Source organism: Myotis myotis, unplaced genomic scaffold (genome assembly GCF_014108235.1).
Source record: "Myotis myotis isolate mMyoMyo1 unplaced genomic scaffold, mMyoMyo1.p scaffold_m19_p_5, whole genome shotgun sequence".
NCBI lineage: Eukaryota > Metazoa > Chordata > Mammalia > Chiroptera > Vespertilionidae > Myotis > Myotis myotis.
The window spans coordinates 73518629-73535503 of NW_023416357.1; the positions used below are offsets into that span (position 1 = coordinate 73518629).

A 16875-nucleotide genomic window follows, 5' to 3' on the forward strand; every position below is an offset into this window, starting at 1 on the left:
CCAGAGTTTTAAAACTTTGAATTAGCTTTTGGTAAATAACTTTTGAAAATGTCTCACATAGTTCACTCTTTAAACAAAACTTAATGAATAAAAATGTGGTGGGTTTTTTTGTTGTTTTGTTTCTGTTAACCTATGGCCATTATTGTAACCATCCATCATTTTATTATGTATTTCTATTTCAGTACAGCTGCTTGCACTAACACCGGAGTTTTTCCAGAATGCTTTTTTATGTTTGTTGATGCTGCTGTCTCTGTCTCTGCTATTAAATACCACTTTTCACAGCTGTTCTGTTTTAAATCAGTAAGTTTATTTTCATTTGTAATTTTAATCAGGTAGGGGTATCTTTACACATGGCAAGCTTATTTCTTCATTATTAGCTATTTTCTTCAGTGAACTGTTTTTCTATATATTTAGAGGTCAGGGATCATCTTAATACAATAGAAAACTGATATTGAAAGAAGTTTAAGAGTATGGAAGCTGTAGCCGGTTTGGCTCAGAGGATAGTGTGTCAGCCTGGGAACTAAAGAGTCCCAGGCTCGATTCCAGCCAAAGGCCACATGCCCAGGTTGCCGGTTCGATCCCCCCCACCCCCCAGCAGGTTGTATGCAGGAGGCAGCCAATCAATGATTCTCTCTCATCATTGATGTTTCTATCTCTCTCTTCCTCTCTGAAATCAATCAATCAATAAATAAATATAAAGAGTATAGAAAAGACACACAACCATCTTTGGAGCCTTGAAAATAATTAACATCTCCCAAACCTGCCTCAAAAGTCAACATTTTTTTTCTCACTTGAAAATAACATATCACTATCCTTTTCTTTCCTACTAAATGTAAGTCTTAATTTTTGTTATAATGACTCATTCCCCCTGTGAAAAGATTTTTTGAATTCTTTGTCTAGATAGACCTCAAAAATAGACACAAGGTAACCATAGGATATTAAGTTAGAAGATTTTTTCTTTTTAAATTTTATTTTTCAATTACAGTTTATATTCAACATTATTCATTTCAAGTATACAGCATAGTGGTTAGACAATCATATGCTTTACAGAGTGTTGCCCCCAATATTTCTAGTACCCACTTGACACCATACATAGTATTTCCTCTGCTATACTTTATATGTCTGTGACTGCTTTATAACCACCAATCTGTACTTTTTAATCCCTTCATTTTTTTCATCCAGTCACCCAAACCTATCCCCTCTGGCAATCATCAGTCTGTTCTCTATATCTCTGTGTGTTTGTTCTTTAGATTCACATGTAAGTGAAATCATATGGTATTTATCTTTCTCTGACTGTTAAATCAGAAGATTTACTTATCTTTTAAAAATCCTAATGATGTTTTTCTTCTTTTAGAAATTACAGAGAACAGGCTCCAAAAAGCAACACCCCAGGTATGTTATTAATGGCTGGTTAACCTCCATATGCAATAAAGCAATGCTTTGTCAAAGTGGAAGGATGAAAAATTCTCATTGTTCAATAGCCTCAATGAATTATGTACCCACAGAAATGGAACTAGAGCATCTTATAATTACCATCTTATAATTAATTTAAGTTGTTTTATTTCCCTATGTCCTGCCATTAGGAAAGATATAGACAAAACTTATTAGGAAATATTGGGTGTATTTAATTTATCTTGAACTAAATTAATGCATTCTTTAAGTAAATTATTATATGAGCTATATCTTAGTCAACACTGTGCTGTTAAACATTCAGTAACAAATATGTTACTTTCTGGGTTGAGAGTAAAATCAAAAGTTTTTGGTGTGTTTTTTTCTTTTTTAATCCTCACCTGAGGACATACTTAGAGAGAGGAAAGGAAGGAGGGAGAGAGAGAGAGAGAAAACTTTGATCTGTTGCCTTCTGTATATGTCCTAACTGGGGACCTAACCCACAACCCAGGTATGGGCTCTGACCAGGAATCAAACCAGCAAACTTTTAGTGTACAGCACGACACTCAACCAGCTGAGCCACTCTGGCCAGCTCAAAGTGTTTTTAAATTAATTTATAACAAATCAAGTTTAATATATTTGGGTCGGCTGACTTCTGTGCATATTCCAAACTCTCACTGATTTAAAAACAATAAAAATTTGTTTCTCACTCACATCACAGTCCAGCATGAATCAGCAGAGGGGCATAGTCATTCAAGGATAAAGTTTCATTTGTATTCTTCCTCTTGCAGTTCCCAGATATTCTCCATTTGGCCAACAGAAGGGAATAAAGTACATGGAAAATTTTGCAGAAGGTTATCATGGGCCAGGCCTGAAGAGGCAGAAATCAGTTCTGTTATCATTTCATTAGCCAAAATTCATTTATATGACCCCATATCTAGCCACATGGGAGTTAAGAAATGCAGACTGACTCTGTGGCTAGGAAAAAAAAATAAAGTGGAATTTCTTGAACAGATAATCACATAATCACCATCCTTTTGATCACCAGATGCCCTTTTTTTCCCTCCCACATGTAGAGCACACTGACCTCCTTCCCAACAAAGCCAACCCAAAGGCTCATCCAGCTCAGCCCAGGATTATTCAGTGATGCTGTGGTGCAGCAGCATCCACAGAACAGTCATGGATGTGACTGCTCTGAGTTTAGTGACCTGTACATTAAAAAAACAAACTGGCCCTGGCCACTGGCTCAATTGGTTGAATGTTGTCCAGTGTACCAAGGGTTCACTGGTTTGATTCCCAGTCAAGGCAAATGCCTAGGTTTCAGGCTCTGTCCCCAGTAGGGGGTATGCCGTAGGCAGCCGATTGATCTTGCACTCTCACATTAATGTTTCTTTTTTTCCTCTCTCTTCCTCTCCCTTCCTCCCTCTAAAAATAAATAAAAATATTTTTTATTAAAACATAAAAATTTGGCACTAGCTTAGCAGTTCATTGATAGATGGTAAGAAAATAGATATCTAAGACTGAAAATGAGCATTTGTGTGCTAAAGATAGATAAAACGGTTGGCAATGAAAACTTAGGAAGCAGGCTTCATGTTTTTGGAGTTTGGGGGGTAAGTGATTAGAAATTATAAAAGATAAGTATACTGATGGCTCTTTGGCAATATGCTACAAAAAATAAAGGAGAGACAATAGAAGCTTCCATTGGCTGTAACTCAAGTTACATGGCCTCAGTTAACTGTTGTGTGATGGGAAATACATTATGGTTGTGCACCTAGAAGGAAAAGAAGACCAAGTTTGGCAAACACGAGGCCATCTGCCTCATTTACCTTATTTTTACAAACATAGGATAACTAAACTAAAGCCACACCCATTTTTTCCCTGAGGAGACCCATGTGAAAGAGATTTTTTTTGTTTATTTTTGCTTAACTTTTTAATTCATAATACTTACCAATTTACTCACATGTGCAAATTTACTTTGCATAATTATAAAAAATATTAGTTTAGAAATACTGTCTCATTCAAATCTGTTATCGTGAAACAGTTCCACTTAACATTTAAACTCTTCATTCTTCATCACTAGAGCCACTCTGAGTATTATAAATTTCTGGAGCACATGGTGATTTGTATAAAATATGAATGTGTACATGATATTTTGGAAACTGTATGCAATCCTATCTAATAAAAGAGAAACATGGTAATTAGTGTATGACATCTACCCTTCCCATTGGCTAATCAGGGAAATATGCAAATTAACTGCCAGCCAAGATGGCGGCCAGCAGCCAGGCAGCTTGAAACTAAAATGAGGCTTGCTTGCTTCAGTGACAGAGGACTCCAACGTTCCCCGCCTGCCGCTGCAGGCCTCTGACCTGCAACTCTAAGCAACTATGTAACAAATATAGAAGCTAAACAAAACCCCAGAAACCTGCTTTAGTCCGCCGGGCTTCAGCCAGCAGGATCGCAACATTGTAAACAAAGGCCAGGCAGCGGAGGCCTAAGAGCTGGAGCCAAGCCTCAAAGCTAAAGCTGGCCCAGAATAAAAAAAGAAAAAAGAAAAAAGGGAGCGGTTGGGAGCTTCCGTCACCCACCAGCCTGAAAACAGCCCTCAGCCCCTCACCGAGGCTGGCCAGGCACCCCAGTGGGGACCCCCACCCTGAAGGATGTGTGACCAGCTGCAAACAGCCATCATCCCCTCACCCAGGCTGGCTAGGCACCCTAGTGGGGACCCCCACCCTGATCCAGGACACCCTTCAGGGCAAACCAGCCAGCCCCACCCATGCACCAGGCCTCTATCCTATATAGTAAAAGGGTAATATGCCTCCCAGCACCGGGATCAGCGGAGCCGTGAGGCCTCCAGGCACCGGGATCAGTGTGACGGGGTAGTGCCCAAACCCCCGATCACCCTGCGGCTCTGTGTGTGACGGGGGTGGGGCCACAACCTCCCTATCCGCCCTGCTCTGTTCGTGACAGGGGAAGGTGCCCCAACTCCCTGATCAGCCCTGCTCTGTGCCTGATAGGGGGGAGCTCCCCAACCCCCTGATCGCCCTGCAGCTCTGTGTGTGACAGGGTGCGGCGCCCCAACCCCCTGATCGGCCCTGCTCTGTGTGTGACAGGGTGCGGTGCCCCAAACCTCCCCCCCCACCCCCACGGGCCCTGCTCTGTGTGTGACGGGGTAGAGCCATAACCTCCCCATCGGCCCTGCCCAGAGTGTGAGAGTGGCGGCGCCCCAACCCCCTGATGGGCCCTGCTCTGTGCGTGACAGGGGGCAGCGCCCCAACCCCCTGATTGGCCCTGCTCTGTGCGTGACAGGGGGCAGCGCCCCAACCCCCCTGATAGGCCCTGCTCTGTGAGTGACAGGGGGCAGTGCCCCAACCCCCTGATTGGCCCTGCTCTGTGCATGACGGGGTGGTGCCGCAACCTCCCCATCGACCCTGCCTTGAGTGTGACAGGGAACGGTGCCTCAACCCCCCAATCGGCCCTACCCTGAGCGTGACTGAGGGTGGCATCACAACCTCCCGATCCGCCCTGCTCTGTGCATGACAGGGGGTGGCGCCCCAACTCCCCAATTGGCCCTGCTCTGAGCCCGACCAGGGGCTGCACCCAGGGATTGGGCCTGCCCTCTGCCACCGGGAGCAGGCCTAAGCCAGCAGGTCGTTATCTCCCGAGGGGTCCCAGACTGCGAGAGGGCACAGGCCGGGCTGAGGAACCCTCCTCCCCCCGAGTGCACAAATTTTTGTGCACCGGGCCTCTAGTTATTTATAAAACACCAGAGACCCAGTGCATGGATTTGTGCACCGGTGGGGTCCCTTGGCCTGGCCTGTGGGGATCAGGCCGAAACCCGCTCTCTGACATTCCCCGAGGGGTCTTGGATTGCGAGAAGGCACAGGCCAGGCCGAGGGACCCCACCAGTGCACAATCGGGGCTGGGGAGGGACTGCAGGAGGGCTCCAGGGCATGTCCAGCCCATCTCGCCCAGTCTGGTTCAGCCAGACCCCAGCAGCAAGCTAAACTACCGGTCAGAGTGTCTGCCCCCTGGTGGTCAGTGTGCATCATAGTTAATAGTCGAATGGCGGCTTAGGCTTTTATATATGTAGATTATCCCATTTGCTTTTAAAGGAGATCTTTGATAGGCTTTTGATAGTGATGTCTAAATTGAAGTGGAGAAATTATGCATCCTTTGTTAAACTTAATACATCTATATTAAACTTTTTGCCTCCCTGTTTCTTAATTCCCCCCCCCCCCCGCCCCCATTTCTTTGATTCTATAAACATGCATTGATTCAGGTCTTTTCAAGCTAGTATATCTCTCCCAAACAGTAGTTTGTTCAAGGTAATGTAATTGAAGTGCCTCATAATATAAGATGCCATAAGGATTAGAACAGGGGTCCTCAAACTACGGCCCGCGGGCCACATGCAAATACAAATACTGTATTTGTTCCCATTTTGTTTTTTTTACTTCAAAATAAAATATGTGCAGTGTACATAAGAATTTGTTCATAGTTTTTTTTTAAACTATGGTCCGGCCCTCCAACAGTGGGCCAGTGAACTGGCCCCGTTTAAAAAGTTTGAGGACCCCTGGGCTAGAATATAAGTTGTCAATCTCATATCTTTTGTAGCTTCATGATTAAAACAAAACTTTGTCTTGTATTGGAGTAGATTTAGTAATTTACCTTGTAGTAATAACTTTGTTCAGTAACAGAAGGGAGTGAAATCAATAAATAGCCTTTTAAAAATAAATCTCTCCTATCAACATTGTCAGATGCAGTATCATAGTAAAGACGTGTGCTTTCTGGCTACATCTGATTCACACACAGATTTCATAAGCAAATGATATTTCTTAAGATATCACAGCATATATTAAGAGGCAAGCAATATACATCCACTTGCAAGGATAGGAAGCATGTGTCCCAACATTTACTGCTAATGTATATTTCAACTTCAAACTGTGCTCTATTGGACTTAGGTTTAAAATGAGGTATTCCATTTCAGTAAAACTAAATTTCTTCTTCAGTACTGATTTGAAAAGATAAAATATATATTTTGTGCATGTTTTTTGGGTATATACTTAGTTTCATTATTTTTGCTTCCTTCTCCCAGGTTTTCAGCAAAATGACCCTCAACTCAAAAATCAGTTTATTAAGAATGCACCAAGACGACCAGAAAATACAAAACAGCAGACACAGCTGCCTCTTCATCCTTCATGGGAAGCAAGCAGGAGGCGAAAAGAGCAGCAATCTAAAATTGCTGTGTTTCAGGGGAAAAAAATTACGTTTGATGATTAATTAGTACCTCTTTTTGTGAACTTTTCCATCTAAAAAATTGTTTTCCTTCTTTTTGTTTTTTACCAGCCCATTATTTAAACTCTCATTTGGATAAGTCTTTTTGGAGGAGGTATAGAAATCAGTTTGTTGTCTTTATTTCTCTTTTTTAAGTATGTTCAAGTTATATTTACATAAATCTTGCACAAATCTACTACATTAGTTGGTTTTTAAAAATATGCCCAGAACGTTCCCTTTATAAAAGAATTTTGAGATTATTAGTCAGATTTCCTCAGTTGTGCTTATCATGAAGTATATTTCACTGGATTAGGTCTGTGTTTCTTTGCCTTGAGAATAAAAGTTGAGATATATTTAAAATAATAATTGAAAACTATGAGGAAATTACAGCTATTTAAAGTAGATAACCTCTGCTAAAAGTTATTCTTGTTAGTAAAACTAAGATTAAGATAGTAATGTTTGGCCCTGGCTGGGTAGCTCAGTTGGTTAGAGCATCTTCCCAGTACAACCAAGGTTGTGGTTTCAGTCCTTGGTCAGGGCACATGCAAGAATCAACCAATGAATACATGAATAGATGGAACAATAAATTGATGTTTCTTTCTCTAATATCAATAAAAAAAAGACAGAGTAATGTTCATTTGGGGTGCACAGGTAATAAATTATACAAAAAATATTAATATTGTTATACAAAAAATATTAATATTATAGCTTTAATTAGTAATGATCTTGTACTTTTTGATTGTTTTAGTTTCCCAGGATAATTTTAGATTTCTGAATATTTCAATTATTTAAGTAACATATTGTTTAAATGTAGCAACACAACAAAAAATTAGTTTTCTATTTCATTGCATATAAATATTTCTGTTAAATTCAAAATGTTTGACACCTAATTACGTGGCCATGTGCTCTTATAGAAACATTTTTGAGGAATCATAGATTGAAGGAGTTATGATTAAAAGAGCATTTCTACAGTAGCTGAACAGAAAGATTATAAGATGACTCACTGAGGAGGGGGCTACTCTGTACATCATAGTATTTCTATTAAAAGAAAAATTAAGATTTTAAAAATCCTTTCAAGCCCAACTGGCATTGCTCAGTGGTTGAGCATCAACCTATGAACCAGGAGGACATGGTTCAATTCCTGGACAAGGCACATCCAGTAGGGGCCGTGCAGGAAGCAGCCCATCAATGATTCTCATTATTGATATTTCTATCTCTCCCCTCTCCCTTCCTCTCTGAAAGCAATAAAAATGTTTATGTGTGTGTGTGCATGCGCACACATATATATACATAAATAATAAAATCTCTTCAAAAGTTAATGTCAGGGAAAGCCTTCTGATTAGCAGGAATTCACAAGCTCTGGAGAGTCATTTCTACATTTTCCATGAGCTTAAAAATTTAGATAACTTGAGCAATGGAATTCAAGATACTGTGTGGAAAGAAAATTATTTCTGTGTTGAATGCAAAATTTGTTTTTTTTTCTTTCAAATTTTATTTTGACATAATTTCAGTTATGTTAGATTGAAATTAATTTCAATTATGAAAATTTATTACAGTAAAAAGTGAAAGAAAAATGTCTCTATGCCTACCCAGATTTAGCCAAGCTACGAAGTTGAGAATACTGTTTTCCAGACTGCCAAGTCTGCTTAAGACTTTACCCCAAGCCCTAACCGGATTGGCTCAGTGGATAGAGCATCAGCCTGCAGACTCAGGGTCCCAGGTTCGATTCCGGTTAAGGGCATGTACCTTGGTTGTGGCCACATACCCAGTAGGGAGTGTGCAGGAGGCAGCTGATCGATGTTTCTCTCTCATCAATGTTTCTAACTCTTTATCCCTCTCTCTTCTCTGTGAAAAATCAATAAAATATATTTTAAAAAGAAAAAGACTTTACCCCAATTGCAAGGAATTAGGGGCCAACTACAAAGTTAGAGAGAAGAGCCCACACAAGACCACTCTTACTTCTGACACCAATTGCAGGTTCAGAGGTGGTGTGTGGGGAGGGGAATGGGTGGAGGGTTCCCCATACACTGAGGTTCAATAATTCGCTAGAAAAACTTCTAGAGCTCACTGAAACCTATTCACAAAGTTTATCACAGGGAAAGCACACAAGTTATAAACAGCCATAGGAAGAGAAGCATAGAGCAATATCTATGAGGGTTCTAAATGCAAAGCTTCTCTTGTCCTCAGGACATATTAACATTGTGCCATGAAATGCAGATTGCCAATCTGAGGAGCTTTCTCAAGGTTTTGTATCCAGGATTTTTACTGTGCCTTCAATATTTAGGGATGATTGATTGATTGCTTACGTAATTGTTCCAAAGGGACTGATACTACATGACCCAAGCCCCTGTGGTAAATCACATGGTTTGTCTTTTTTTAGTGTAGCCAGCTCCTACCCTAATCAAAGATAGTCCAATCAGGTATGACATAGATTACCTTCAAGAAGGTGAAGGCAAAAACAATTATTTTCTTCAGCAAGGCCGAGGTTTTTACCACACCCTATCCTGCACCCAAATTCCGTAAACTTTTATTGCATTAACATTTTACTGCATTTTCTTTACATGTACTTTTCATCTTTCACCTCCCTCTCCTTTTCCTCCTCCTCCTCCTCCTATTTATCCCCCTCTCTTTCTGTCCTCCACTCTTTCTCCCTCTCCAACTGCTTTCTTGTTCTCATCCTTTTCCCATTTCATTTTTCTTGTTTCCTTCTCTCCCCTCCACCCTTTATATTCTCTCTTTATAAACAAAGTAATTCTCTATTCTCTTGTATTACCACAGTCCGATTATCAAATGCTCAGATTTTTCCAGTTGTCCCCATGTCTTTTTACAACAGAAAAGCCAACATCATACCTTACATTCAGTTGCCATATCTCTTTAGTTGATAATAGTTTGAGTCTGTTTTAGTATTTTATGACATTGACATTTTTCAGAAGTACTGAGCATTGTCTCTTTATTTGGGTTTGTCTGATGTCCCCATTATTAAATTCAAGTTAGGCACTTTGGGCAGGAATATCACAGGAGGGATGTTGTATTTATCCCAGTGCGTATTAAGAGGCAGGTGGTGATGTTGATGTGACCTATTACTGGTGATGTTAATTTTCTTGTTTCAGGTAGTGTCTATGAGATTTCCCCACTGGAAAGTTAGTATTTTCCTCTTTGTAATGAATAATTATTTTTAGGGAGGTACTTTTAGACTATAGACTATTCTAAAACTTTCACTGACTAGTTCTACCATTCAGCCGTAATTCTTATCTGAAACAATTACTGCTAGAGTAAAAAAAAAGAAGGTTTCTTGTTTCTACAAATACTAGCTGGCTTTTTATATTAAGGAAGAACTATTCAGTTTTTAAATTTCATTGTGATCTCATGGATAGCTCTGTTTTTATGGGTTATTTTTTATTTTGTTGTGTCTAATATTGGCTTATAAGATTTACAATATACATCTTTATCACAGTCTGATCTACAGTACACTTTTTTTTAATATTGATTTCAGAGAGAGGAAGGGAGAGGGAGAGATAGAAACATCAATGATGGGAGAGAATCATTGATTGGCTGCCTCCTGCACACCCCCTGCTGGGGATCGAGCCTAAAACTCCAGGAATATGCCCTGGTCAGGAATCAAACCATGACCTCCTGGTTCATAGGTTGACATTCAACCAATGAGCCATACTGGCAGGGCAGTACACTTTAATTTTCTTCCTCCCAGCCTTTGTTTTGTTATTTACATAGATTTTGCTTCTGCTTGTAACCCTATTATACATTGTTATTGTTTTTGCTGATAATAGGCCGGGAATGCTGCTAAACATTCTATAGTATATACAACAAAAAATTATCAAGGTCAGAATGTCAACAATGCTAAGGTTGGGAAACCTTAGTGTAGGGCTCATTTGGCCCCATTACTGAATCACTATCTTATGCTTTGTCTGTAAGGAAATCTTTCTGTTGTGTCTGGTGAGAACACAAACTATTCCTGGGACTGTAAGTTCTTGGTATTGTTCCTCTACTTTCTAGCGATTTTTCCCCCTGGCGTTGGTAGATTCTTCATATGCATTGTATAGATCAGTCTTATATGATCAACTTGAAGGAACCCTTCTGTGCATCTTCCTCTTCTGTATTTTTCCTCCCACAATCTAGTCAAATTAGCTTATCTAAACTCTGAACTACCAGGTAGTGAGCTGAAGCACTCAACTTATTTGGTTTTTTATCCTGTACAGCTTTTTTTGTCCATTATCCCAAAGCCTTTGTTTTATAAATTTTATTAAGTTTTCTAGTTGCTTAATGTAGAAGGGCAAATCTGGTTTCAGTTATTACGTAACAGTCAGAAATAAAAATCCCTTATTTATTTTGATACTCAAATTGTCCTTAATTTGACCACTGGGAGCCTTTCACAATATATTTACTTATTTTCTCAACAGGAGAATACACAGAAGTTAGTTTCAGAATTGCTAATGATGCCTCTGTAAAACACAGGTCCATTAACCAAACTTCAGTATATGTTCAGAATGCTTTTTTCTTTAGCCTGAGGGCATATGGTCTCAAAACTAAGTTTGGAAGTTATCTGGGATGATGCCAGCAAAAATGGTGGAGTAAGGGCATCCAACTGTCAGAAGCAATGAGAAAACTGTCCATATCGTCAGACTCAACTTTTTCAGAGCTATGGAATTAACCAAAGGCTTACAGCAATCCAGGGAGTATTTTTCAAGAAAAATGGCTTAATGTTCATAAGAATAGTGACCTTTGTGACATTTTAACTTGCCCTATTCTCATCCCCCACTTCTCATATAACCTGGTAGTCTTGAAAACCAGCAGCTGACAGCCACTGGGGGTCAGCTTCATAGATATATTATCAGAATTGTTATTATTTGACTACTTTGGTAGTTCACTGGAAGGCTCCTCTTGCAAATTTGTCTTGTGTCAAAGAGCTTGCCCAGTGCATAAAGCCATTTCCTGAGATCACTTAGAAAACAAAGAGAGGCAATTGTTCAACATCATAGCTGCCTGAGACAGTGAATAACTCTTGGGGCAAACAAAAATTTCATCAAAAAGCTTAAAAAGAAATATGAAGAATTTAATATCCTTGGGAAATCTGATAAGTTCTGACATATTTCTTGGAATTAAGGAAGTCACATGCTTAACACTGTGCATGTTCAGGAGAAAGCTGAAGATGCCCTAAACCAGGGGTGGGCAACCTTTTTGTGAGCGCTTGCCAAAACCAGCAAAATCTCTGATTCAAAATTCTTCTTCGTGCCAACCCTAATTTTTTGAGAATATGTTACGCCTACTTGATATCTCTTAAGCTGTACGTATGTGAAGAACCTTGAAGAAATAATAAAATTCATTCGAGCAACAAAAACACAGTATATGATGATGAAAAATATATTTTTTAATGTATACATGTACACTGATAGTCCAACAGAAAACTTTATGACTCCATTTGATATTATCAGTGGGACTTTTGCTGCTGCATCACTGATGACAGAGATTTTACATCAGGCTTATATTTCGTGACCTTCAGAGATATGCACGAGCTACTACTTTCATCCATCAGGCTGCTCCTATTACGAGACTTAACAAAATTCATCACTGAGAACAAATATTCACAAGCGTATGTGGATGAAACCAAAACATTGGTTGGATCTAGGAAGGCAGGGAGAGTTAAGGCAGAGGCATAGAAATTGCTCTTCCCCTCTCTCGTCAATCCATGTCTATGGTCTTTAAGATAGCTTGTTATGTAAAATTATTTATCTAAGATGCACCTACACTGAATTTATCTGAAAAATAAAAAAGTTGATATTAAGAAGAAAATTGTAAATGGAAGATTATAAGAGAGGGTTTTGGGTGCCAGCAAAAGTTACTGGCGTGCCATGTTTGTCACGCGTTCCAGGGGTTGCCCACCCCTGCCCTAAACTCTCATCTCTGGTTGGCTTACACAATACATATTTTTGACTGCTAGAGAAAGGACTTATATGTCAAAAGGACACAGTAGATAGCTTGCACACGCAGGAAATGAAAGCTCAGGTGGAATTGTCAACTTCTTGGCCAAGTGTTGAAGGTGTGTCCCAGCACACAGAGCCCTGTCAACAAAATCAGGGAAGTATTGATTCCAAGAATTTAAGGAAATTTCTGTCCAGTTATTAGTATACTACTAAGTTAATGAAGTAGAGGCATCAGTGGCATACATAACAAAGAATACAGACATCACAAAAATAGTTTTAAAAGTCACTAAACAACAAAAACCAGTAACAACGATGTGGGGAAAGGGACTGTAATTTCTGGAGTTGCAATATTATATTTAAAATGTTCAGTTTTCAAGAAAACAAGATACACAGAAGCAAAGTCTGGCTCATATACAGAGGGAAAAAAGGCAATCAATAGAAACTTCTTGAGGAGACCCATACTCTGTATTTATTCAACAATGACATTAAATAAGCTATTTTAAATATGTTCTGAGAACCAAAGGAAACCATGTCTAAAGAGCTAAAGAAAGTCTGAGAACAGTGTCTCACCAACTGAAGACTATCAATGATGAGATAGAAATGATAATGAGACAAAAAGAAGCAGCAGCTGAAAAACACAGTAAGTGAAGCAAAAATTAGCAGAAGGGCTCCACAGCAGACTTGTGCAGGCAAAAGAACGATAAGGTGAACCTACATTTATGTCAACTAAGATGATCCAGTCTGAGGAACAGAAAAAAACCCTAAAATGAACAGATTCACAAAGACTTGTGGGATACCACCAAGTGTGCCAACATAGGCATAATGAGAGTCTCATATGATGCCACATTTCCACGCATAGCTGTATACCTTAAGAGAATTGTTCAAGGGTCAACTGTACATAAATGGAGTTATTCAGCCATATAAAGGATAGAAGTATTGATATATACATTGGCAATGGATGAAGTTTGGAAACATGTTCAAACAAAAACTTGAACATGAATATTCATGGTAACATTATTCGTAATAGCTAAAAGAGGAAACAAGTATCCAACATATGATTGAATAAACGAAAGTAAATATAGTTGCTTCTTGAACAGCACCGGTTTGAATTGCATGGATCCACTCAATATGCAGATCTTTTTAATGAATACCTGTATTTTTTATTTGTAGTTGGGAGTCTGTGGATGTGGAGGGCCGACTGCATTGATCTATGTATGCCATTTTATATAGAGGACCTGTGAATTTTGGTATCCATGGAGAAGAAGGGATTCTGGAACTGATTTTTTTTTTTTTTTTGGATTGATGAATGTGTGCTGGAATTGGATGGTGGTGGTGGCTCAGTTTTCTCAGTATACAAAACCCCACTGAATTGTGCACTTTAAAATGTGAATATTATGGTATGTGAATTGTATCTCAATTTAAAAAAAAAATAATAAAGTTATCTGGGTTTGTGCTTTCTCCCTCCTTTTTTCTATGTAGTACTTCATTTGAAATGTAATTTTGGTCATATGTTTCTGATGGTATATAATTTTAAGTATTCGTCCTTCTTTCTTGCTAATTTGACTCATTTTTTTCTTTATGTATGTAAAACATTAACATTTTCTACAAGTCAAAGCCACACAATGCACTCTTCTCAGAGAATTGGCAACTCCCTACTTTCCACCTCATCCCCATACATTCCCTTTAGATAATCAATCTCATTAGTCCCCGGTGTATCTTTGCTGTGTTCACTTGCACAAATGAACACATGTATGCACATTTTGTTATTTCCTCTTTTTTATACAAAATTTAGCATTCCCTAGATGCTTTTATGAACTTTGCTATTTTTCATTAAAAATATATCCTGGAAATCACTGAAAATCTGTTCATTAAAATCTTCATTTAAAACAAAACAAACTTTATCGTATTTCATTTGGGTAATCTATCAGTTTATTCAACCATACATCAATGTATGGGTATATAGATTATTTTTCATATTTTACATTCATAATGTTGCAAAGAAAATATGAAAAACAGATGCATTTTCATATTGTGGGTATGTTCCTAGAGCTAAGAATGTTATGTTGGAAGGTAAATGCATTTTTAAAATTGCCAAATTTTTCTCCATGAAGGTTGTACCAATTTGTATTTCTACCAGAAGTGGATGAGAGAGGCTTGTTTCCTCACAACCTCTCCAACAGAGTTTGGTGTTTTTACATTTTTATTTTCACCAGTTGGATGAGTGAAATATAGTTTTACTATGTACTTTTCTTACTATGGGTACAGTTGAATACTTTTTAAGTTTGAGTCAATTTTTGTGAATTTATTGTCTTGCCCTTTTTTTCGTTGGTGAGGAGTTACTTCGTTTTGTTTTGTTTTGGGTTTTTGTTAATCCTCACCCAAGGATATTTTTTCCATTGCTTTTCAGCGAGAGAGTGGAAGGGACAGAGAAGGAAAGGGAGAAACAGAGAAACCTTGATTTGAGAGAGACACATCGATTGATTGCCTACAACACACACTCTGACCAGGGGCGGGGAGCAAACCCATAACCCAGGTACATGCTCTTGACGAATCAAACCCACTAGTCTTCAGTGTGCAGGCTGATGCTCTAACAACTGAGCTGCACCGGCCAGGGCAAGTGAGTTATTTTTTGTTTTTGTGTTTTCCCCCTGATTTTTAAGATTTATTTTTATATTAAAATAAATACTAACCCTTTATCAGTTATATATATATATTACAAATATTTTTTCCAAATTTTTCAGTTGTCTTAGATTTCCTTTTTATCATGCTTGTCTGTCACTTACTAATATGTAGTTAGATACATCATTTCTCTTTTCATTTTCTTCTGTTTCATTTTTGCATATGGATTTGGAATCATAGTTAGAAAATCTTCCTCTACCATTGTTTGACTTTTACTTTATCTGATATCAGTGTTGCTGCTCCTGCTTTCTTAGTGTTGCCATTTCCCTGGAATACCTTTGACTATCCTTTTATTTTTAGCCTTTCTGTTTTATGCATGTCTCTTGAAGAGAGCATACTATATAGTTGGGTCTTTATGAAAGTTGAAAGTCTTTCCTTTTGATAAACACATTAAACCCTTCCAAAATTGTTGATAACATGAATATGCTTGCTTTCAATTATCAGACTTATGCTGTAATAATTAATTGTTTCTCTTTATAATGTGCTTGCTATGCTTTATATTTTAAAAAATCCCTAAATTTGGTATTTAGGGAGGTTAACATTTTTGTTTTAGTAGTTATCTGTGCTTACAACTTGTTTAGTGCCCTTAGTTTTTTATTTCTTTTATCTATAATTTGTATTGTCAATTTTTAATAACATTTCTTAAATTTTACTTATCTAAATCACAGTTAATGAGTTTATTCTACTTTCCTTGTTTCATCTCCATTCTCCTATTTTTAGATGCATTGTTTTTATTTTGTTGGAACATACAACACAAGGCATAGAGCACTGTTACATAACATTACAAGCCCAGTGCACAAATTCGTGTACCAGTGGGGTCCCTAGGCCTGGTCTGCAGGACCAGGCGGAAACTGGCTCTTGGGCATCCCCTAGGGGTCCTGGATTGCGAGAGGGCGCAGGCCAGGGGAGAGACCCCACTGGTGCACCATCAGAGCCAGGAGGGACACGGGAGGTGGCCAGCCAGGGAGGGACCACGGGAGGGCTCCAGTCCCCATCAGCTGAAGCCCAGCAGTAAGCTAACCTACCAGTCGGAGCGTCTTCCCCCTGGTGGTCAGTGCACATCATAGGGAGCCGTTGAGCGTCCTTAGCATATCACTAGCATATTACACTTTGGTTGAATAGACAATCAGATAACTGGACACTTAGCATATTAGGCTTTTATTATATAGGATTGTTCTCCTTAGTTTTCTTATTTTTGCAATTAAGTTATATTAAAACTAAATTGCTAAAGTTTTCCCACTCTTTTTTATTTGGATGAAGTTCAGTTTCTAGTAAATTCCTCTGAAAAGAACCATGGGAATTCTTTGAGCCCTTGATCTTTAAAATACTTTTCATGGTTTTTATACTTAGATTGTCAGTAGATTTTAGGATTATGGCTTTCTCAACGTTCCTACCCCTCTTCTTTGTGGCAGCTAAACTCTTCGCTGTATGTTTGGTGAATCTTGCTTGGACTGTTTCTTGCCCCTCCCCAAGTCTGGCTGCAGGATGGCCTCCTGACTCTTCCCATGGGCAGAGTGTATTTCCTTTTACCCATGCTACAGTGAGTCTTTACTTGTGTTCTGATTGACAGTATCTGATGATCTTACAGTAGCTTAAGGCT

At 38.8% G+C, this 16875-nt stretch overlaps 1 protein-coding gene across 5 annotated transcripts in view; it reads left to right on the forward strand.

Moving 5' to 3' along the window:
- SRFBP1 (serum response factor binding protein 1) overlaps positions 1–14505 on the forward strand; it is a 79351-nt gene extending 64846 nt beyond the window's left edge. For 4 of the 5 annotated variants that reach the window (XM_036309087.1, XM_036309090.1, XM_036309089.1 and 1 more), the window contains 2 exons: positions 1355–1392; positions 6482–7220. In XM_036309087.1, the coding sequence (XP_036164980.1) occupies positions 1355–1392; positions 6482–6666 (223 nt within the window). In that variant the 3' untranslated portion in view covers positions 6667–7220. Of the gene's footprint in view, positions 1–1354; positions 1393–6481; positions 7221–13766 lie in introns of those variants that run through there. The other variant, XR_004967543.1, reaches the window with a different exon arrangement.
- Positions 14506–16875: the final 2370 nt, after the last annotated feature.